This window comes from Coturnix japonica, chromosome 2, assembly GCF_001577835.2.
Source record: "Coturnix japonica isolate 7356 chromosome 2, Coturnix japonica 2.1, whole genome shotgun sequence".
NCBI classification, from domain to species: domain Eukaryota; kingdom Metazoa; phylum Chordata; class Aves; order Galliformes; family Phasianidae; genus Coturnix; species Coturnix japonica.
In genome coordinates this window covers 131,264,606-131,288,979 of record NC_029517.1, presented here as the reverse complement: position 1 = coordinate 131,288,979, position 24,374 = coordinate 131,264,606, and the positions used below count along the sequence as shown (strand labels likewise).

Sequence of the window (24,374 nt, the reverse complement as noted above, 5' to 3'; positions counted from 1 at the left end):
AGAAATGGGACAGAAGATGGATTTTGAGATATTTGTACAAGAAAGGAAGGTGATTGTTTTAAGCTCATTTAGTGTCACCTGTGTAATGCAGAGGTGTGATCTTATCTCTGGTAGCGCTTGGGAAAGGAACTGGTGTAGAATTGGATTCTGGGCTGTCTTTGAAAAAGCGACACTGAAGCAAAACAGGATGTTTTAACTGTCTTTGGAAGTTGCTTCAGATGAAGAGTGAAGAACAAAGTCTGGAAAGCGATGTTTAAGAGGGTGAATCTGTGTTAAAGGTACCAGGACTGTGTCTTTCTGATGGGGAAGGATGGGGGTTGCTGAGCATGGAGTTACCTGCTAGGTGCCCAGAGTGGGGCTTAACACTTTCTTTACCAGATGAGTTTGGATTTTCACATTGAATGTTGTTGAGCAGAGAGGTCGGGAGGAGTTTTTCCTGGGCAGAATTCAGTTCTGCTGAGTCACCTTGTTGAAAACCATCTGAAGGCAAACACCCTTTTTTTTATGTATCATTTGATAACTAAGTTTTGTTCCGTTGCCAGGAGGGAGATCGTTTTCTTCTCCCCAGCCCCACCATTGCTTTCCAAGGCACTGTTTTGCCTGGAAAAGATTTCTGATCCTTAAAAACGAAGCACAATCCTTTGGTTTGCTTTTTTAGTTTCAATTGCACTCGTTCTGTGAATGAAGTATATAAACCCCCACCTTAGTGAGGCAATTCCTAAGGAAAATAATTGCTTCTCCATGGTGTACGTTTCCTTATTCTGAGTAACCAGAGGATGAAAAGTGTGTGACTTTTGGTTTTGCTGTTGTTTGTTCCATCCCATGTGCATGGAATTAAACACACATGGGGAGCAGCTCACAGCAAAGAGCTGTGGAAAGATGTACCAGCAGGTGAAAAACACGATAAAGTGAAGTGTGGCATTTGCAGACTAAAAGCGAAGTTTTGACTTTAACTTGATATTTGGCCAAATGAAGTTGGATAGTTGTAGCTTCTCAGTGCATCCTGCATTTGCTGTTTCACCTGTTGGCCACATGTGCCCTTAAGGATATGGCAGTTTCCTTTCGGGATCAGAAGAGATACTGGAACAGTAACTTCTCTAGAACATGATGGATGGTTTTGCTTTTTAACCTTTCAGAAGGCACAAATCATCTTTATCACCGTGTTCCTTATAGCATGTGATACTGTGTTATCAGACTAATGATTACCACATGCTTTCTAGTAACTATAAGGGTTTGGCTGAAGCCATTCATACTTAAAACTTGTCTTCTTGTCATGACTATGGCTTCTTAATGAAGCTACGCTGCTAATAGTTGGTCACGGGTTCCTACTGTTGTTTTCTCCTTTAATAGGACTTACAAAGATCACTATAGCAAACAAAGCTGATCTTAATAAGTAGTTGCTGGGTGGGGAATGGTCTGCAGTCATGGCAGATCTTTATTTCTAGGCAAGAGGGTGGAAGGGAGCTAGATGTATTCCTGAAGCCTCACAGCTGGCTTCTGAAGGTAAGGAAGCAATAGGGTTTGCGTTCTGCTCAGAGGCCTGTGTCATGGTTGCAGCTCAGCTATGGTCTGTTGTCCCTGCTGTTATTAGGAGATACCAATAGGAATCGTATTTCTGAAATCTTAGTGTATTTGATTCAAAGGAGGTTTTGTCTCGGCTGTGACACGATGGTTGCTTGAGATAAACTGAAGCAGAGTCGTAACAAAGATGCTTTAGACCAGAGCAACCTTTTCCACTTGATCGCAGCGGCTGATTCGCATACAACAACTTGTGCTGCCAGTCGACTCAGCGGCAGCTTTTTGTCCATTCAGGTGTTTGATTGCAGCAGACTGGAATGATACGGGCAGAATTAAAAGGCTGGCTTCAAAGAACTCTGATCTATGGTTGCGTATGGCTCTACCTTTGAAATGGAAGCAGGCATCTGCTGTAGTTATCTGTCCTAACCCTATACCAGAAGATGAAGGTGCTGCTCAGATAGCAGCAGGCTGAGCATCCTTCTGCCAGCAGTGTTGTGAAGCTGTTCGTGTGTGCTGCTTTTATTCTATGGATGGCAAAGGGAGCAGCGACTTGTATCCTGATGTACATCCCTTAAAGACAAAAAACTATGAGGGAGCATCCGAAGGAAGGCTACAAAGATGGAGAAGAGTCTGGAGCACAAGGTGGATGAGGAATGGCTGGTGTCCCTTGGTTTGTTCAGAGCAGGCTGAGGGGAGGCCTGGTGGTGGCTGCAGTTCCTTACAGGGAGCAGAGGGACAGCGCTGAGCTCTGCTCTCTGGTGACAGGACCCCAAAGAACAGTATGGAACTGTGTCAGGGCAGGGGCAGCTGGGGGTGAGGGAAAGGGTCTGCAGTGTTGTTCCTTTGTGGATCCACAAGTTGGATTATATGATCCTTGTGGGTCCCTTCTAACCCGGGATCTTCCATCAGTCTGTGATTCATCCTAGCGTGTTAGTTGTTCAGTCTGTTCTGTAAATCAGCTGCGTTTGTGGTAATCAGAGGATTCAGTGCCTGCAGTTACCCTGTGTAAATGAAGTGCTGTGGCACCATTCCTGTTCTGTCCTTGAAAGGAAGGATTGGCACTTCTGTATTTCTGCTGCTAAGTTTCTTCAGTCATGTTGCTGATATGTGTATGTAAGTGGATCCGAGGCATGATCAGTATCTCGGTGGGAAAATGCTCATTATTTGTTTTTCCTTTTAGAGTCACTTTGGGAATTCAGTAGGCTGAATATCAGATAAAAACCAGAACAAATTGTTTCTAGTTTTGGCTGCAGTGAACTTCTTAGTAAAACCACGTGGCCTGCATAGGCTGGTAGTGCTGGATGTGATATTTGGAGTGCCAAGTTGGTATATCTTAAACAATTTTAAGTATCATTTGTTAATCAGTCAACATTCAAGTGGAATATTGCTCTTATCTGTCATACCTTGCCTTCTTTTGAAGCTGATGTTTGTGAAGTTTTAAGTTTGCTACGTGCTTTCATGGAGATGAATGCATTACATTAGGAGCAGCAGGACTTGCAGTGAGTGTGGCTGCCTGATAAGCCTTAGTTCCTTAATTAAGCATTTCTACACACCAGCATCGTTTAGGTTGCAAATGTAGGCAGTTCAGTCAGTGCAGATTACAGCCTGTACCTGCTCCTGTTCAAGCACTGCGCAGTTATGGGTATATGATACTTAGGTCACTTTTAGCTTAAAGGAAAGCACTCCTGAAACTGAAGAAAGGAATTGCTTTTCTAGTTATTATGAAATTTATTACTTGAAAACAAAGCAAAAATAGTGTTTTGATTGCTGTCAGCCCAGTGTGATTCTTCTTTTAAACGTGGTGGCTGCTAATGGAGCTGATTGTAATGGATTAAAGGAGTTTCCATTAATTCCAGTGTCAAGAGCAAACAAAATTAACCAGATTTGGGTGGGTGTGGGCTTAAGAATCTCAGAAAGGAATGAAATTCTTCCTATGACTGGGAAAATCCACAGAGTGATCAGTTGTCAGCTCTTGTCAAATGAGTAACGCATGTGTTTGAAGCTGGTTATAGGACAGGACCCTACTTAGATACAAAGCTTGGAATACAGAATATACCATTTTGAGGTATTAGGGATGCTTCCATTGAGTATCTCAAGTACTGTCCTCATTTGCTGAGTCGCAGTGGCTTGTGCAACTTGAGCAGGGGGAAAAATTAAGGCAGCCCTAAAGCTTGTACTCATAGCTCTTGTTTTTCTTTTTGATGTTATCAACAGTTTGAAGTTCAGCATGAGTGTGCTGCTGGTTGGAGATGTAAGAAACAAACAGGCAGACTTGAGGCACAATGCTGAACCTCAACTCAAAGTAGTTCCACTTGTGTGCTCACCTGTATTGTGTGCTTAGGGGTCTATGGAAGGTGCTGGTATGCTGTCATTAATTTCAATGCTTTTTTAGGAAGGATTGATCTGTGATGTTTGAAGCACTATTTTCTTATTCAGTGGAAATACATTGTGCTTGGAAGCATTCACTTTGGTTATTGTGGATGATGCCTTAACCTAGGACAGGCCAAGGAGCTTGAGTTTCTCGATCTGTGGTGTTCTTGATGGTTCATCCCTGGAATGGTCATATAAAGGAGGAGCTGGATCGCTTCTTGTAACTTACTGCCATAAAAAATCACAGAGAGAATATTTCTCCTTCTTTTTATTCTACTTTCCTCGCTCTTCATAACCAGTCTGCACTCCTGTTCTGATGGAATTGAAAATGCAGACTCATTCTTCTTCTCCAGTGGGAAAAATAAATACCGTGTAAGCTGTTCCCCTTCTGTTCCCCACAAGGACAGCCATCCTACAGTAAGGCAATAAACTTGCTCGTAAAATGTGTCCTTTGTGACTGACTATGCAGTTTTTTACCCATTTCTAGGGCTGGTACCGAGGAAGCTCTCTCAGGCATTGAAGGCTTCCTCCCTCTTTATCAGTATGTACACGCCTGCCCCAGTGCTTACCACCTGACCAGAAGATCCCATTAAACCTGCTGTTGTGCTGGAAGTGTAGGACACGCTCACTGCTTAGCGAAATTAGGGCTGAGCTGGACAAGAGTGGATCTCAGAAGCCTCAGGTTGCTGGTTTCTGTTCGTTATGGCATATGTTTGCTTTGACATCAGCAGCACAGTGTCATTTGGCATTGAGTTTTTCTACATAGTATTATTTTTTCTGGCTTCGATTACTACTACTTTGCATTCTTTCCTTTCTGCTTTTGCTCCTTTTAGTCCATGGTGATGCTGTTTGTACTATCTCTGTGAGCTGTTTTGTTTAACATGTAAGAAGAGAGTACATAAATGTTATAATAACTTGATTTATAAGTTCATCGTTTTCTTTCAAAACAGCATCTTATTCTTTGTAATATTTCTTATTGCTTTGGAATATTTCCAAAGCAATTTGTTATATCTCTCTTTAATCTTAACTTCTCATAAAAGCACAGAAGCAAGGAATTTAAATCTCTCCTTCAAGATGTGTCCTATGAGAATTGACAAACCTTATCCAGAAATATCGTATCATATCATGGAACAGCCTGGGTTGAAAGGGACCACAATGATCATCCACTTTCAACCCCCCTGCTATGGGCAGGGTCACCAACCACCAGACCAGGCTGCCCTGAGCCACATCCAGCCTGTCCTTGAATGCCTCCAGGGATGGGGCATCCACAACCTCCTTGGGCAACCTGTTGCAGTGCTTCACCACCCTCTGTATGTGAAAAACTTCCTAATATCTAACCTAAACCTCCCCTGTCTTAATTTAAAACTATTCCCCTCATCCTATCCTGCCACTTTTATGCCTGATACAGTGACATAGAATAACGTGCAAGTTAGAGTTATCATGCTGCTACATATCGTGCATTTTCTTAATTAAAATCCGACAGAAGAAAGCTCTAAAAGCATGTCTGTCTTCTGGCAAAGGAGGTATCAAACATTCGATTCTTGTGGGGTTTGTTTGTTTGTTTTTGTTTTGTTTTGTGGTTACTTATCCTGGTCTATAAAAGCGTCAACTCTGGTTACTCAAATACTCAAATATCTGTTGTTTGTTCATACATGTAACTGGAAAAAGGAGGTTTTCAGTCTGCTTTATGAATTGATTCCTGACGTGACAAATTGCTGGTGTGCGTTTAAGGCTCAGATGTGCTCTTTGAACTTTGTAACTAGGTACTCTGTGTGCAAACTAGGGGAAGAACTCCTTGAGAGAAGCCCTGCAGAGAAAAGCAGAGGGGTCCTGGTAGATAAAAGGGATAATGTGAGCTGGCAGTGTGCACTTGTAGCTTGGACAGTATCGTGGGCTGCATTAACAGAGGGGTGGCAGCAAGGAGAGGAAGGGTTTGTCTGCCTTTGTTCCACCCATGTCGGATCCCATCTGGAGTACTGTGACCAAGCCTGGGGCATCCAGTGCTGGAATGATGTGGAGTGGGTCCAGAGGAGGGCCATGAAGATGCTCAGAGGGCTGGAGCATCTCACCTGTGAAGAAAGGTTGAAGGTAATTGGGATTGTTTAGTTCAGAGGAAAGCAAGCTGTGGGGAGATCTCATTGTGGCCTTCCAGCACTTAAAGGGAGCATATAAACAGGATGGAAATCAAACTTTATGTGGTTTTATAATGACAGGACAACAGGGGATCGTTTTAAATTAAAAGAGGGGCAATCTAGATTAGATGTTGGGGGAAGTTTTTCACTGAGAGCCCCACTGTGGATGCCCCATCCCTGCAGGTGTTCAAGGCCAGATTGGATGGGATACCAGGCAGCCCTATCGAGTGACTGGCAACCCCGCCCATGGCTGGAGGCTGGAACTAGGTCATCTTTGAGGTCCCTTCCAACCCAAGCCATTCTATGAGTTCTTTGGAATAAATCTTAATAACTCTTACTGATGTCTGAAATGTTTTATTTGTGTGGAAGGGACATTGGCTCTCCAGCTGCCAGAGAATTTGTTGAAGCATAACACAAGATGTGCTGCTTGCTCGCTTTGCTTCTTTTCACCTCCTTTTGATGTCCATTGCTGCTTTGTACAGTGCTGTGACAGAAGAGCGTGGCTGCATTTTAATTGAGTTTCTCTCATTGCCTATTATCTGTGCACTCACATCGCTTGCTCTGTGAAATATTCTGCAGATGACTGCAGCGTAATGGTTTGTGTCAGATTCAAACAAGTGCTGAGTTTCTTTAAACTACACGTTGACATTTACAAACTGCTTGGAAATAATTAGAGACGAGATCTGCTTGTGTTGCCACTGACTGTGCCAAGCCCATTTCAGCCACTTGCTGCTTGTGCATGTGTTCAAATGATCTCTGAACAGAAAGTTACTTTTAAGATGCACTGTGGCACTTCTGCCGTGTTTTCAAGTTACGATTTCTTGCTGAATGTCTGCAGCTGGTGCCATGGTAGTTAACTCTCGGATGTCTTGTTGATTCGGGTGTAAATGACGGGTGCTTATCTCTGTCTGCCTTCTATCAGATGCAAACAAACCCTATTTGTTTGTGCTGTTACCCAGGAATTCCATCCACTTTTTGCCCCTGCATCCAAATTCCTGGACTTAAGAATTTCTTCAGTAAGTTTTATCACCTGATACATTCTTATCCTAGTAGGAAAACAGCTGTGCAGTGTTGGTAAACACCTCTAAGCTAGGGGAAATTGCCATTGTTCTGAGTGAAACAGGATAGTTAGCCTGTATTTTTTTTTCTTCTCAGACTGTGCCCTCGAGGCCTTCTGCTTATGCACTGATCCAAAGCCAGGAGATGCCTCCATTTTCAACAGTAGAAGTTTCTAGAGTTAAGGAGTTGTGATGCACATCAGGGAACGTGTTCAGTGTTCCACAAGTTGACTTTCTGTACCTTGTTGGATTTTGTTTGCGGACGTTTTGTAACACCATCAAAGCTTCGTGTTGTGAAAGATTGAGCTTTTAAATGACAGTTGTCTCAAAAGAACATTGCAGGCTGTTGTTGGGTTTACAAGCATTTCAAATGCAGAAAATAGGAGAAAAATTGCTTCTCTTGTTCTTCTCTCAGGAAATACGAGTGGTCTTAAATTAATGATACTCGCTTAATGCATCAAAGCTCTTATATACTTAGACTGTTACACAGTTGTTTTACATCTCTGTTCCAGAAACGAATCACTTGACAATTACAGCTTCGGACTTAAGAATTATCTGCAGTTAAGATGTAGCATGAAAGTCCTTTGTAGTTTCCATTCTCTTGTATTTAAAACGAAGGGTGGGGAACGAAGGTGTTGCTCTGATGGTGAGCTAAAGAACCATTCGTCTTTGCTAGGAGGAAGATGTCTGTGGGGACTGCGTAGGTCAGCAAGACCCCAGTGTGAGGAGGTAGCTCAGGCACCAGGAGGTGAGTGTTATTTCAGCCAGAAGGTTGAATGCTATCAACAGTTGGCGTAGACTACATTGGGTGTGTAAATGGTTTTGATCAGCAGCTCCTCCTCCTGTCCACTGAATATCGTGACTGCTAAAGACTCTCGATCTTAACCAGATATGCTGATTTAGTTGGTCATGGGCACCTGGGTACCAGCTGATGGTTGGTAAATAGCTGGAAGGAGTGGGGAAAATAAGGTTGAACGTGATATGTGCATGTTAATCGTTGCTATTTTAACTAAATTATTTTCGCCCTCTTCATTTTTTACAGCAGAAGAGTTCTGCTTTTCCTATTGGAGCTCCCCCCCTTCCCTCCGCCCCGTCTTGCCTTGTGTTATAAATCAGTAAATGCAATTTAATGGTTTAGTGTCTGAAGCTCAGAGTTGTCAGATTTGGACTACAAATGATTCATGCAGCTGTATGGAAGAAAGCAATGTCACCAAAAACCCAACTCCCACTTCTCTGTCTCCTACTTACTTTCCCCCCACTCCACCCAGGAAGAGCAATGAGCTGATATATCAGCTTGCAGCAGCCAAAATATGGCAAGTCTGCTCTCTACAATTGACTGTGTGCTTTTACTGCTACCATTGTAGTGGCTCCAGAGCTTTTTAGAGCTCTTTTTTGAACCACTTAACCACGTTTACATAGCAAAAACAAACAAACAACAGCAAAAAGGAAGCCTGAACAGATTTGATTCTGTCTTGGTAAAAGCAGCTCCAAAAACATGTAGGCAACAATAGGAAGCTACAGAAAGAGGAAAGCCAGGGTTGCACAAGTCAGGCAGAGCAGATGAGGAAAGGCTTGGCAGGGAGGAAGGGGGTAGCAGGCTCTGCAGCTTCAGCGGCAGCAAGGACAAATTGGGAATGTTAAATTGGTTCAGCTGCCTTTGGTGACAACTTGTTTTCCTTTGAAAAATGAGCTTAAACTTCTGTACAAATACGTATGTGGATGTTCTTTGGAAATAATTGTATATCCGTTTCGTTGTTGGCGGCTTCTTGTAGAGGCTGAGAAACCAGAATTGAGTTCCTTTAATGATATTTGAATGTTAAAGTATATGTTCCTATGATTACTGGTGTCTGGTAGCAGATTCTGTTTTGGGGGCAAATGCTACTCAGCATCTTAGAAACTTCACATCTTTAAGTGGCCTCCACTATTAATGTTTCTACACGCTCTGACAAGGTCTCAAGGAAGATTGGGTTGATAGCTCAGTGTAATACAGGCTTGTGGATCTGTCTTCTTGTAACATCAATTTATTGCCACCAGGTGTTTCTACAAGAGTTCAGATTGTTGGATAAGAATTGTATGGTTTTTTTTTTTCCCTGGGGAAGAATAGTGAAACAACAGTGCACCATAAAGTAAGATGACCCAGAAGATGAAGCTTTAGATATGCTCAGGTCTGCTCTAAAATGGTGTAACATATTGTGGTGGATGTAGTGAAACCAGCTTACTTGTGGGTTTTGTAAGGTTTTCTTTGTTTATATTTTAGTTCATTTTTTAGTGTGCCCCATACCATGAAGACCTTACCCAGCCATTACCGTGTCCTTTGATAGACCTGCAGGATGAGGGGCAGCATATATACTGGTGGCTTTGGACATAATCAAGTACCGATAGAGCTGTGGTTAGGGCAAACCCAAACTGTTGTTCTCATGGAAGGCTGTATGGAGTTTTCTTTCCTATGTGGGCACTGCAGAGGAGTATCATCTCCAAAAGCTGCAAGTGGAAGAATTTTTATGGTCGGCCTACATTAAGCTGCCATTCAGTTGCTCGAATAAGAATCACTTTGTTCTTCGTTTCTCTGTATGTAACAGAGGCTGTAATTACCGGCTTTGGAAAACACTTGAGCCACAATAGGCTTAAGTCAAACTTTTTACAGGTCATTGATTTTTGTAATGGGGCCATTGCCATGCAGTGGGACAACGTGATTATTGTCATGCACTGTTCCTCCCTAGTTCTTAAGTGCCTCTTATCTGATGTGCGCTTCTGGCTTTCATAAAAATAAAGATAAGATGAGGGCGACTCAAACTGTTGCAAAGTGAATCAGAAATTAAAAGCCCACGCAACTGAATGTTGTGTAATAAAGGGCTGGGATGCTATAATCATTCAGTGTCCGAAAACTAGGAAGGGCAAGTTTAAAGTCAAATAGTAGCAAAAGCCAAATATTTTCATCTGTGATAATGCATAGCCGAAATACCTTATTGCTTCCCTTAGCTGTTCAGACATGTCTAGCTCCTAATCTCCTCGAAACATGCTCTCATTATCACTAATTCTAACTTATTCTTTGTGTTTGGTATTCTGGAAAGACAGTAAACACTCACTGCTTCTATCTACTACTTGTACAGCTGTTCAGAAGAACTTGTGCTATGTAGGGCCTCCACCGGGCAGTTGTGCTGTAGGGAGGATAGGTGTGTATGTGGACTTCTGTGGTACCAATGGACCACAGTGGGCATTTAGAACGCTGTTGAAAACTGAAGCAAGTATCTGTCTGGATAACTTGTGCTAATTAAAGACATCTATTTTCTTTTATTCCCATCTCAAGTGATAATTCCTCATTATCATTTCCTCTAATATTGCAACTAGGAATTGGTGCCAACTCCAAAGGGAGTTGATGAGTGGTGCTGGTTACGCAACAGCATTGCAAGAAAATTGGGTTAAACCCAGCCTTTAAGGTATGGCAGGACTTATCCCATGGGATTTGGGAAAGGGTGCCATATTGAATATTGCAAGATATCTTACTGAAGTTGGATTACTGCTTGACAGTAGGTGTAGCTCATCTCCTTGTCAATAGTCTTTAAAGTGGTTCTCCATCTTTCCATCCCGAGGTGCAGTGCTTCCTGAGTAATAGGCAAATACTTCTGGACCGCTTTGCAGAAGTGATTGAAAGCTTCTTAACAGGGGCTGTACATGACATCAGCCCTTGTTTCAGCGAGCCCAGGATGGTTATACTTACTAATGGAAAGAAAATGGTCAGAAGTTGTCAGTTTCAGACTATTCTTCCATTTCATACTGATATAGTGAAATAGTTGGTGTGTCAGTTTGGATTAAAACAGATATCAAGAACTCATTATCGAAATGCTTTTAATGTGTCTGGCCAGCCTGCTTCATACTTTGACCTGAGGGCCTTAAGTGCTTCTGACCACAATTAGTGAACTTGAAAATAAATATATTTATGTGTGTGGTAATCAGGAAGCATCCAGAGAGGAGATGTCAAGGGATGTGTGTTCCTGGACATGCAGCTATACCAAGTGTTAACCAGAAGAGAGCAGAGAATTACAACTTTTTTCCTCTTTGTTTTGGACATCAACGTTAACTGAAAGAAAAACAAGAAAAATAAGCTCAACAGGAAACAAACAGGGAGGTTCCAATGTGACTTATGGAAATGGTTGAAATATATTGACTGTTTCTGAAGGCAAAAGTGAATGTAACATGAAGAAGCACCCTTCCTCCTCTCTTTCTCTGTTTATGCCCAGTTTGAAATCAGAAAGCTATCAGCTTCCTCAGATTTCTTTCTTAAATTGGTAGGGTTGTGAGCATAGCAATCTACATGTGCCTCTTATTCTATCCAGTCTTCTGGGAATGTGACTGTGCCATAACTCTGTGTGTGTAGCTGTGTCATGGGACCCTCGGCAAGTAGAATGTGTTGACTGTTTCCTTAGGAGAAATGGGGTTTTGTTAGTATCCCTATGGCAGGGGAGTCTTCCATCTGTCCCAAACCTTTTGATACATAAATACAAAGAAACCCAACAACAACAAAAGATATCAGGAAATGATGTATCAAAAGAGTCAGCAGTGTGGAAAACTTGGTACAGACCCCTGAAAATACAGGCTTTATAATGGGGAAAATACTTTCTGTGAGGGTGGGATAGGCAAGTTAATATTTGCAAGATGAGCTACAACAGGATTTAATGCAAATGGTGCAGACGGGTTGGGCTTTAAGTTCATGACGTATTTACTGTCTGATGTGAGAGACATTATGGGTAACTCAGGGTGGGAGGAATTCTTAATTTAGCCTTCACCAGTTCACTGAGTTTGGAAGGGACCTGGGAGATGGTTGTAGTGGAAGTTACTGTTTGTCACTTTTGTCCTCTTGCTGAGCACTGTGGAGAGGAGCCTCACTTAAATATTCCCTCCCCATCAGGTATTTATTTGCATGGATGAGGTCCCTTGGAGCCTTCTCTTCTAGGAATTCTCATAGATTTGGATGTCTTCAAGCCTGAGATGGGGTTCACCTCAGCAACGTTATAAAAACTTCATTGTACTGGCAAAGGTTAAGATGAAGTCATAGTGCCTGTAGTTGGTTCCTTGTCAGACATGTTGGCATCATGTTGGTGCCATGCACCAACTCTTGTGTTGAGTAACTTATTTTCCATATATTATCCATTTGCTAATTGTGCAGACATTTTTGGCACTGAAAAGGTTAACTCTATCGGACTACTTAACACTTTTTAATTAATTGGTTTAAATATTTGTTATGGCTTTTTTTGACTGTTTCATTAGTTGAAAGGGTTTCATTTCTCAGTTCTCAGAGCTGGTGAAATATGACTTTGAACTTTGGTTGTTTGCACTGCCAGAAGTCATAATATTGACTTTGTTTCTGATGCAGTCATCAAATGTGGGGAATATGCAGTGCTGGTAAGTTGTCAGCAGGAATTAAATTGAGCAATGAATGAGTTGTGAGCAGAGTTTTAGAAGTAATTCAGCTAGTGAACTCATAAGTTTGTGTTTTGGAGAAACAACGTTTATTATAATGTATTCGGTTATCAGTAGTGAAAATGGCTGCCATTCAGAATTAAAACAAAAAGCATGGGCGAGGTCAGCTGTGCTTTCTTGGTTTGCAGTCTGCTTTTTGTGTATTCCTCACTTAAGTGTCTTCCATTTCCATTCCTAAATCTCTGCCAGGTGATAACAGGTTATCAAAATGATAATGCACTTTGTGATTTGGTAACAACTTACAGCATCTCGGCAGAATCATCTGATATCAGCAGGCCAGGATGGCTTTGCTCCACTCTCCCAAAGCATGGAATAAGTTGTTGTAGTACTGAGAAATAATGTGTTTTTTTATTGTAAAGTGTGTGCACTGGGAGATTGATAGCTTTTCATCTTGGAAGCCCAGAGGGAAAGCTAACACACAGCTCTGCATACAGACAAGGTTTATATGCCTCTGCTCCTTTATCATCACAATACCCAATAAAACCAAGCAGAATAAAGTCAGAATAAAGTAGCTCATTTCTGCTGTATAATAGCCTCCTGCTTGTCTGGTTGCTATCAAGAGGACTAAAGCTGATCTATCGGTTCTGTGAGATTACAAACCTGGCTGGAATTTAGAAAAGCTCAAGTAAGCATCCTTGCTGGTCACCCTATTTCTCTCTGCATCTTATAATAACCAAGCAGATCTTGTAAAATAGTTGTGGAACTATCCTTACATGAAGTGCAGTTATGTTTTACAAAATGTTGGCCAAGGGCAAAGCTTTACAATCACATCATAAACTCAAAACCAGGGGCTGATTTTAATAGTTGACTTAATAGATCCATAACCAGAGGTATGGCATGTGTTTCTGTAACTTAAGAGCTATCGAATTTATTGCCTTTCTGTTACCTTGTAAAGAAAGCATTGGGGTTTTTTAAAAGTTGAAAGTTGTAAAGAACCCAAAGATGATTAAATTTTTAAGGAAAAGTGCTTGTCTGACTTGTTGTCGGAGGTTGTTTTACCTTTAAATGCTTTTGTCCTGTGAAATGCTGTGAATACTGACCATACCCTGTACGTGGGATGGTCAGTCCTCAGTGCTGGATTCCAGATCTTCTCAATATGGTGCATATGAAGAAATTCCCTCTATTATAAGTGTTGAAATTATGCTAAGAGCACTTCTGTGTGTGAAACCAGTGTCTTTCATCACTTCTGTATTTGCAGCTCCCAAGGGATGCAGACTGTCCATAATAAATCTGTGGTTAGACACTCAAAATGCTTGTTTCTGCTTTTCCTTGTAACTTTCCTCTCTTTTTCTGGCAAATAAAATCTGTTAAATTTGTCTGTTAAGTTGATGGCATGCTACACATAAACATTGAAACAGGTGTTCTTCTTGTTCCCTGTGACAAAAACACATATATATCTTCATGTTGCTTTGGTTTTTAGAGATTTTCTTCTACTGGTTGTTGAGGGTAAGCTTGACATAACACTCTGTTTTTACTAGTGACTTTGGGGTAGTGTAGTAGTTTTTAAAGGAAGCAGAACTTAATGGCAAAAGGTTAAAAGAGGCCCAAGTTGAGCAGAAAACTGTTATTTAATTCTTAGTCATTGCACTATTGAGAGCAGTTAGGACTTTGTCCAAGGGAGTTGCCCTAAGGCTGCTCCTCAGCCTCCTCTATTGGAGTTTTACGGCCCGATTTTGCATTACAGAAGAGGAGCCCTGCATGTTTGATCTGGTACTGCCAACCTGAAGTTCACACAGCTTGGGTGTAATTCCCCCATTTACTGAAACAGTGTGGTCATACTGTGCAGATGGTCTGTTGGGTTCCTCTTATCTTGTGGTGTAGCTCCCTACCCTGTAGGTGTTCAGGGCTGGGTTGGATGGGGCCCTGGGCAGCCTTGTTTAGTATTAGGATATGCTCAGATATTCAACAGCAGTACAGCTTAAAGCAATTTAACTCTCTTCTACTTCTGACCCTGTCTCAAGCCAGCTTTACTGCTACAGAGTCATTCACTCTACCATGCCCCAAAGATCATTGATTGCCTGTTGTTCTTCAGCATTGCCACGTTTGATAAACAGCATCCCTGCTGTGTTCACTCTACAAGGAGGAGGCACAAAAGTTCTTGATGTACTTGTGCAGCCCTGGCAGCTCAGCTCATTGATCTTTGTTGTTTGCAGCCAGCAGACTGGGATGATTCCTAAGGCTGTATCAGGCAAAGGAAAATGTATTGTTTTCTCTTTTCCTCTCTTGTTCAGTATCGATTTCTCAGATACCATCTGCTCATTGCTGACAAAAGTGCAGCAGTAACCAGGAGGCAATTTTTTGCCTCTCTTTGAGATATAGGTTCATACTGTTGGCTGTGTCTTTTGACACTAAAAGTGAAAGTCACTTGGAAACTGAAAACAAAAAGTCAGTGTTGTAGCAGTTTGTAGAATTGTAGAATGACTTGGGTTGGAAGGGACCTTAAAGCCCGTTCAGTTGCAATGCCCACGGGCAGGGTACCACACCAGATCAGACTGTACAGGGCCCCATCCAACCTGGCCTTGAAAGCCTCCAGGGATGGGGCATCCTCATCTTCTGTGGGCAGCGTGTGTCAGTGCCTTACTGCTCTCCCAGTTGCTGGGAGGATGTTCAGTGGTGTTCTTCATGGTGCCTCATTGAAGGATGAATTTAACTCTGGATAGTGTGAGTTTCACTGTGGCCCAAAACAGCTAAGATGCCACTTATGTTAATTGTGCTGTTCATATTAGTCTGATGTGCTCTGAGCAGTTCACCTTTTTTTTTATGCTACTCTGGATAGCTTTTGTTTTAGTAAACTGTTTTAGTAGGGAACTTGAAATAAGCAGTTAAACGAGCCTTAAAAATTAGCCTTGAAGAATTTGCAATAAATGTCTTGTCTGAATCAGTGTTAAGATATGGGCATAATGAAAATGAATTTCTTCTCTGTTTCCCTTCTCCAGAATATGACAGATACCTAGCATCTAGCAAAACCATGGCAGCAGCTTACCTTGATCCAAACTTGAATCATACACCAAGTTCAAGTGCAAAGACGCACCTCGGTACTGGGATGGAGCGTTCCCCGGGGGCCATGGAGAGAGTCCTGAAGGTTTTTCACTACTTTGAAAACAGCAGTGAGCCAACGACGTGGGCCAGCATTATCCGGCATGGAGATGCTACTGATGTTCGAGTAAGTCTGGTTTTAGCATTTCCATACCATCTTTAGGTTAAATGAGAACTTTGGAATCTGGAAGCCAAGAAACACGGATGATTCGCTGTTTATTTTGAAAGAATCTTCACCTGTTGTATGTTTTGAGTAATTTTTGGAAGAGGCTTTGAAAGGTACCAGCTTTCCTTAGTGGAGAGAGGGGGAGAGCTGTGGAAATCAATGTATGATTGTTTACTGCCTTAAAGAAATAGAAGAACTCTCCCCGTTTTGCAGAACAGAAACTTGAAATTTCTCGAGCTGGTTGTCAGTAAGTAAAACTACTGACTTATGTCGTTCAACATTTAACACTTTGTATTCCCCAAAATTCTGTGTGGCGATGGGAGGAAACATAGGAGAGGAGAGGTATTAAGGCTTTCTTCTTGTTCTTTATTTTAAAAAACTAGAGGAGTCAACTCTTTGAAAGGGTAGATAATAGCAGGAGAAGGGGAAATGGTTTTAAGGTGAAGGAGGGAAGATTTAGGTTGGATATCAGGGGGAAGTTCTTTACTTTGATAGCGATGAGGTGCTGGAATAGGCTGCCCTGAGGGGCTGTGGATGCCCCATCCCTGGAGGTGTTCAAGGCCAGGTTGGATGGGGTTCTGGGCAGCCTGGTCTAGTATTAAATGCGGAGGTTGCTGTCCCTGCCTGCAGCAGGTGTGTTGGAGCTTGATGATCGGTGGGGTCCCTTCCAACCCAGGCTATTCTGTTATTGTCTGAAAGTAAAGAAAAAGGTAAACAGTTGCTTTAAGCGTGTTACGTTGGAGATGGTTAAACAGCTCTGTGTTTATTCCAGAATGTGTGGAATAGTAAGTTCACTTAACGTTTGCTACACTTACGTTCTGAGGTCTTGTGGTACTTAAATGAAATGAACTCGGTTTAGCACGTCAAGTGCTATTAAAGCTTAGTTGTTTGCTTGTTTTCAGCTATTGTCCAAAAGCAGTCTTGCTTTGTGGTAGATGATTTACAGGGCTGGTTTTGTTCTGCAAGGTTCTTGCTATGGAAGAGGGTTGCCACCTGTTCATTCATTTCAGTGTTACTGTTCTTTGTACAGTACTTTAAATTCCAATAATGAATTTTGAATGCTTTCTCTTCATTTTCTACTACTACTACTTTCTAGCATCTCTGCATGTAAAAAGACCTAAGAGCATTCTTAGATGGAGAGTAGGTCTTGCTGCAGTGATCACAGACTTATGAAATTGAAGGATTTTCCTAGGTGATAATCAGTTGTCAATTTAATCAGCTCATATCTCTGTATAGGGATAACTTGTTGGCTGTCCAAATTAGAGGTACACTGGTAGGAATCAGTGTCATCGATAACATAAACTTATTCTACATGAAACGGGGTTTTCTTGAGTTGTACATCATGTCTTAATTGCCTGACTTAAATACATTGGTTTGATGTATCCAGTGTGATTGATTCATTTTTTGAAGTGTGTTACTGTGTGTGAGAGGACAATTGTATCAATTTTTAACCTTACCTGCAAGTTTCTGCTGTGGATTTAAATATGCAGTATTTAAAATCCAGGTTATCCTTGCAAAGCAATGTGTAGAAAGAAAGACAAATTAGATCTCTGGTTTCTTCAATTCAAAAAATTCCAGTGGTTTTGGGCTTTTAGAATGCACAATTTACACTCCCTGTAAAAAAATCCGGTGCTGAGTTGAATTTGGAGAGCCACAGAATCCTATTTTAAGCCAGAACATGTCATATTTGATTTATTAGGAAGAATTAAAAGAACAGATAGGTAGCAGTGGCCTGAGGCTTGCCTTCATTTTTGATTTTCATATATGTACATTTCTTCATATGTTTGTTTCTAAAGCAATTAATATCTTTGTATTGTTCTCCTTTCCTAAGAAGAAAGTACAAGGACACTGGGCAAGCGATGAGTCACTGTTACCTTCACTCCCTTAACAAAGCAGCTGCCTTTTTATTCTGGCAGAGTGGAACAGTCACTGTGGATATGAGCAGGTACTCGTAGCAGTGGCCTAGCACTGATGGATTACCATGTCCTGACATTTGTTTTAGAAACAGTGAATGGTTGTTGCAGTACAAGCCTTCATTCCATTGAAATGACTGCTGTTTGACCAAGTTGAATAACGTAAGGTGAAAACAGCCTTGAAGGTTTTTATGCCTTCGGTTTTTCTTTCTCCTCTTGCAATGGAGACCAACTGCAGTAAAGCTTCCATTTCTTCTGCGGGTTACAAACTGGAAGGAGGCTGATGCTGGGTTTGGCTCTTGGCTCTTTTCTGATGGACTCTTGGAAGTATTCAGCAGTAAATGCCAACTGAAAGGGAAAGAAAGGCAGTCCTGGACTGGAATCTCCAGAGCAGCCAATTTCAAGGTATTTCTGCTGATAAAGCAGAGGACTTTGTGGTATGTGCTAACACTGAAGGAAAGTAAGCGTGGAAATTTCTTTCCTGATTTTTAGTGTTTCCCTAACATAATATCTTCTGTTTCAAGTCAAACTGTGTTTGCCTTTGTCAGTGGAAAGGATGTGTTTGGTTGAAAAAGTGAGGAAAAACCATCTTGCCTTTCAAAAAACAAACGAAAACCTGAGATCTTTTATGATTTGTCAAGAGCAGGTTGGAAAACATCTTTGATCGCTAAAGGGGAAAACCTGTATAATGAAAAGATTCTCATTGTCAAGCTGAGATGAACATAATTTCGCTTTCTATAAGAGTCTCAAAGTGCCCAGATTAAAGATATACTTTCTTTGCTATTTCTCTTGAAATATCTTTAAACAAGACAGTGGTGTTTATATGTGGGCTTTGCTCTAAGGAGAACTTTATGTCTGTGAACTGTTGTTTCTGGATGGATTTAGACCTTCCAAGGCAGCTGTTTCCTCTGAAGGATGAGTCTGCATTCTCCAATGGGTTCAAGAGCAACTTTTCAATTCTTAGAAAAGCTTTTTTGGATTTCAGAGAACGGACACGCTCTCTTTACACTCTTTTTCCCTTGGTGTTAAACTAAAGACATGCATCGTTTCCAAAAGAGAAAAAGTTCTTTATGGCTGTGCAAACATTGGCCACCTACAGCAAGTGCTTGGCTATATTTGCTATGCAGAAAAGGAAAGGTTGTCTAACTTGTTATTTCTGTTAATATGTGTTTTCTGTGTGCATGTTGACAAAGTTGGATTTCCAGGGCATGCTCTGCCCCGTTCACAGCCCCAGCACCGGAATGCAGTGGGGTGGGTGCTGCTGGGATGGGATTTCTTTGGTCTCAAGTGCACCTGGAATGCAAACAGTGCCACTGCATTTCGAGCTGCAGTTAAATAAGCAGCATTACTGTGTTATTCAGCGTTGCTTACTTTTTTTCCCTGTTTACCTTTCCCACTCAATCCATACCCACCATATTTACTATCCAAAACTATTTGCAGTTTCCATGTCTTAGTTCTGTACCGACCACTTTCCATTCTTTTTGGCTAGCTGTTCTTGCAATATTTCTCTTCTAATCCAGATTAGCCGCTCAAAAAGTCTCTCATGCTCACTGGGGAGAGCTTGTGAGAAGTGTGGGAGCTCGAAACCAATTGAGTATCTTTTGATAGTTGTACTAATTGTGACAGACAAAAATACCTTTGGTTTTCAGGGTGGCTGCTTTACTTTTGCATGATACCCTTGGATGAAAGAGATACACAAAACGATGCTTTCAAAGCTATATAAAGAATTCAGCTATACAAGGTTGGGTCCAAAGAGACACCGGGAATTTGCAAGTTCCGTAGAACCTTTAAATCTGGCTTGTCCTAAACCTTTGCAGTTTCATTCTGTTTTGCTATTGAAACTCTGATGTGTATCATCAGAAATGATAATATTTGATATATAAATAGCACTTGGCGTATTTACTTTGCCAACACTAATGCCATGTCCCCCTGTAGGAGGTGCTGCTTGAGGACTAGAAAGTCTTTTCTAGTGCAGAAGTCTTCCTTTCTTCTAAATAGGGAAATTAGGTTTCTATTCACAGTGGGAGTGTGTTATTCCAGCTTCAATTTATTCATAGTAGCACATCAGCTTCGTTAATTTACAAGCAAGCAATTCGTTTTCACTCATTTGCAGAATCACAGGGTAGTACTGATGCATACTGAGAGAGCTTTAGGGTATCATGGAGCGCTGGCATTGGTGGACAAAGGGTGGGCAGCTGGTGTTGTCTACCTGGACTTGTGCAAGGCCTTTGATGTGGTCCCACACCACGTCCTTATCTCCGAATTGGAGAGAGATGAGTTTAAAGGCTTTGCTGTCAGGTGTAGCTAAATAATTGGTTGGATAGTTGTATTACTTTAAATTCTATTTTTGGATGCTTTTACCTTCTAATTGAGGACAAATATTAATCTATTTTGCTAATTGTCTTTTGAGTGACTGTGAGTTATTTGAACAAATGAGTGAAGACCAGTGATATCCAGTTTTCTGTCTCTTTACGAAGCATTTTTCTATCTTTTTTTTTGCCTCTGCTCTTGAGTTAAAGGGAGGGAACAGATGACCTATCACCTGTTACTGATAGAAGATTTCTCTAAGGGCTTCCCATTCTCTTTTGCTCAGCTGTTCTGGCCTGTTTTATGTTTGGGGTGTAAATGTCTGCTCTGCAAACCTAATTAAAGACAATGTGATTACAGTAAACAACACCCAGCTTACATATGGTTGTGTGACTTCGCTGCAGCTGTGTGTTTAGATGAGTGTGACAACAGATGGGTGAAAAGTGGTAGAAATTCATATTCATATTAATACCACGTGTACACCCAGAGGAAAATCTTATTCAGGTGTAGGTGTCCACTGGAGTCCAGCTCTTCTGCCAGGAATTCCATCTGGGACAGGTTTGAACCTCTAAGTTTATCACCAAAGATGTTCCTTACCTGTTTAGTTTTCACTGAAAAATGCCTCCAAGGAGCTTCCTGAGCTAAGAGTTGGTTGCAGTCTAATCTGAAGAGGTTTCAGTTTTGTTTGGTGATGCTGAAGGTTGTCCTAAGGAGAGTTAGACTTAATAATCCTTATGTGTCCCTTTCATACTCAGAGTATTCTGTGACATGTCTCAGCAGGGTGTTTTGCTGTCTGCGTGCAGTGGTTTAACAGTTAAATGGTTGCTTTGGAAACTTCTGATGAGGCATCCTGCTCCGCTCCTGTGGAAAACATCAGGCGTGCTGCTGGCAAGGCTCCTAGCTCTGTGACTGTGCAAGACAGAGGATCTGTCACTGGTCCCAGAGTGTGATAGTGTGATGGTGGTGCCTTTGTTTGGTACTGTGGGCATCTCTATGTGGCTTGTGAGGCTTTCAGAAGCCCAGGAGGCTGGATGCCTTGTTTGTTACCCCATGGGAGTTAAAGACACTGACCCAATTATGGCCGTGATGCCAAAGCAACTGCTGGAGATTATTTTTGTACAATTTGGAAACAGCAGCCAGAGCAAACAAAGCTGTCATGCTGTTTGGGAACTTACTATGCTGTTTGTATGCTGCAGTGTCCCAGTGTGACTTTCTGTTGCTGAATGAACAGCACTGTTGTAGTGCTGGGTTATACTTGTTGCAGGTGTGACTCTAAATGTTCAAAATTCAGTTTGCCTGATGTATAGATAATTGTAGAATCGTGGAATGGCCTGGTTTGAAAAGGACCACGATGATCATCTGGTTTCAACCGCCCTGATCTTCACCTGAAAGCACCCCTGCCAAAACAGTATGCTGCATGAACTGAGCTGAGCTTGTTCTTTGGGTGAAGAAGAGGCTCAGTTTTCCTCTGTCAATTCTGAGAGCTCTTGGTTTTGTCATGTCTTTCTCTGGATACAGGCTCTGCCTTATTTGCTAACTAACACAAGGACCTATAAATAGAGGCAACAAACCAACTTAGTCATTTTTTGTGCCCTGTCATCAGTAACTTTTTCAGCTCAAAAACCGCTCCCTGATCTGGTAAGAGACCTTAACAACTTGCTAGTGAAGGCTGTAAGAAACTCACTTTCACAGTATCTCCTAAGTTCTCCCCCTTTGATGATACAGTCCTCCACAAGCATCTCACATGCTTTGCTGCCTGTGCCCACAAGCATAGGTCCTGTAGAGGTGAGAATTTGGCAGGACTTCTGGTTGTGGAAGGAGCTGAAGAGAAGGATACTGCTAAGGATGTTTTGTTGATGCTTTCAGGGTCTGGGTGCTGGGCTTCTAACTCAGACTCTAAACTTACTAAACACAGCTTGTGTCTCCTTCTTATATTCTTAAATGATTTATTTGGCATATAAACTTATCAATTTGGGGGGGACAGTGTCAAAGCACATCTGGCATCATCTGGCTCCTGTTACCTGTGTGTTGATGTTCTCTAAATCACTGTGCAAGAAGCAACGTCTCGTGTATATGTCTGTGTGTATGTATATGGGTAATGAGCGTTTTCATTAGGATGCGTCCAGCTCAGAAGTGAAAGGGAATGATTTCCTGAAAGAAGCATCTGGCAGCAGTGATAGCCAGTGCTCCTGCTGGGCATGGGGCTCAGCCCTGCCAGGGCTATGCTGCCCTGCAGCTTACTTTCTAGCAGGCTGTGAGGCAGCAACTTTGGTCCCCTGCTGCCTTTTTAATCTAGGTAAGAACAGATCAGCCCAGCACATGGCGCTGGAGAGATTGCTAATCCATCATCTGCTAACATGTTTGAATTTAATAACCCCAAATAATTGTCTTTTGCCTCATTTTATATGGGATTTGTTGGAGCTCAGGAAAAAAATGAGTGGTGGACGTCAAGGGGCTGTGATGTGACCAGCTGAACCCTGCCAATTCAGGCACTAAACAAGACAAACATCTAAGATGCTTTTCCAGTTGTACATTAAGTGGCTTTTTATTTATTTTTTAATGGCCTGGTACTGCTTCTTCATATTTTGCTTTCATCCCCAAATCTGCTTTTTATACTTTGCTTTTTACATTATGTTACTTTACACAGAAGGAACAGTGGCTTAATTGTGCTAAGATTCACAGAAGCCTACATATGTGATGATTACTGAAGCTATGCCAATAAAGCTTCAGAAACTGTAGATGTTTGTCCAGAACAGTAGTTTAAATTGTTTAGTATTCCTAAGAAAAGTGCTGTCTGATTTGTCACTTACTGTTTTGTTTTGTGTTTGACACGGTCACATTTTGAAGTCTGACTGCAGAATTAATTTATTTACAGATACGCATTGCATTTTACGGCTTGTAAGGACTGTGTTTCTCTTTTTTAGGGCATAATACAGAAGATTGTGGACAGTCACAAAGTGAAAAATGTGGCCTGCTATGGGTTGCGACTCAGTCATCTGCAGTCTGAGGAGGTTCACTGGCTGCACCTGGACATGGGGGTATCCAATGTGAGAGAGAAATTTGAACTAGCACATCCTCCAGAAGAATGGAAGTAAGACCATAAATCTCTTCAGTGTCAAAATCATGTCATATGAGTCTGTTTGCCTTGTCATGAAAGTTGGCTCTATAATTTGCTTTATTAAGGAAGATCTTGTAGAACAGAAACAAGAAACAAGACTTGTGAGATGAAAACAAGTTATTGTTACACATTCGCTGTATTTATGTAGACTAAACAGGAGAGTTGAAATTTGGAAAGGGTGAAATACAGGAAGTAGATTAGTTTATCCATCTGCAGTTCTGAAATGTTTTAGTTATAAAACTAGCTGTTGGATTACGAATTGAGGCCCGGAGCAATGAGTAACATCTGCTTTTCTTCCAACTGGGATCTTCTTCAGTTATACTAGGATCAGTGGAGAGTGGAAACATAACCACGCATATCTTTTTTTTTGTATTTTCCTAGCCTAGGTAGATTTGCTGACCTGTTTGCATGGTACCAGTTAAGTCATACAACTTCTTTCAACCACCTGTGTTCTGTTTAAGGTTGAGTTTTCTTCAGCTTTTTAGCAGAGCAAGCTGAAAAGAGACAAAGAATAAAGTGAGGTGCGTGCTTAGGAGAGGATGTAGGCTGGAGGGGAAGATGGGAAAGATTCTCTACTTTGCTAGCAGCAAAATGAGTTTGCAGATGGATGCAGTAGGTTGCTAGAGGAGTGAGTTTTAAAATACCAAGTATAATGTTAAACTTGTGAGAACACCAAAGTGCTGCTGTGGATTCAGTGCAGGTGAGTTGTGCCTGTTTGTAATACGTTCATAACCACGATTTGTGCATGTGCTGACTTAATAATATCAAATCAAGTAGAATAGTTGAAAACATGAATGTCAGAAACTTAATGAAGTTCTCTTCTACACACGTTAAGTTTTACTGTTTCTGGGGTGTGCATCAACCTTTAACCTTCCTTACCAGAAATTTTTCATTGATAATACTGTGAAATACAGTTTTGAAGTAAGGGGCTCCTAAATGAGTTCCATGATAATTGTGCTGTGTGTAAGATGTGACTTATGCTATGGAAAGATGTATGTCACATAGTGCACAAGTGCCAATTCCATTTCTTATTACATGGTACAGCTCACATTGTGCATGTCGCAGAACAAAGTTAATCAGTTTTAAAAGCCAGGTTAGATGATTGTTTTGAAGTTTGCGGCTAGGAATTGTATAAAATACTCATGAAAGAGCTGTGATAAGATGTAAATTATTCAGTACCTTTCCAAGGCATCGTTTTATGTGTTATCGGATCCGTGCAGCTGACATACCTTTTAAACCCGTGGAGATTTGCTGTATGTAATCAAAACATTGCTGTCA

The 24,374-nt window shown here is 41.5% G+C and overlaps 1 protein-coding gene across 13 annotated transcripts in view; it reads left to right on the top strand.

Annotated features, from left to right (window-relative positions):
• Positions 1-24,374, top strand: part of PTK2 (protein tyrosine kinase 2) — a 151,784-nt gene that overhangs the window by 46,894 nt on the left and 80,516 nt on the right. For 12 of the 13 annotated variants that reach the window (XM_015856384.1, XM_015856385.1, XM_032442923.1 and 9 more), the window contains 2 exons: positions 15,493-15,719; positions 22,903-23,069. In XM_015856384.1, coding sequence (XP_015711870.1) covers positions 15,525-15,719; positions 22,903-23,069 — 362 coding nt within the window. In that variant the 5' untranslated portion in view covers positions 15,493-15,524. Of the gene's footprint in view, positions 1-7,807; positions 7,827-15,492; positions 15,720-22,902; positions 23,070-24,374 lie in introns of those variants that run through there. The other variant, XM_015856386.2, reaches the window with a different exon arrangement.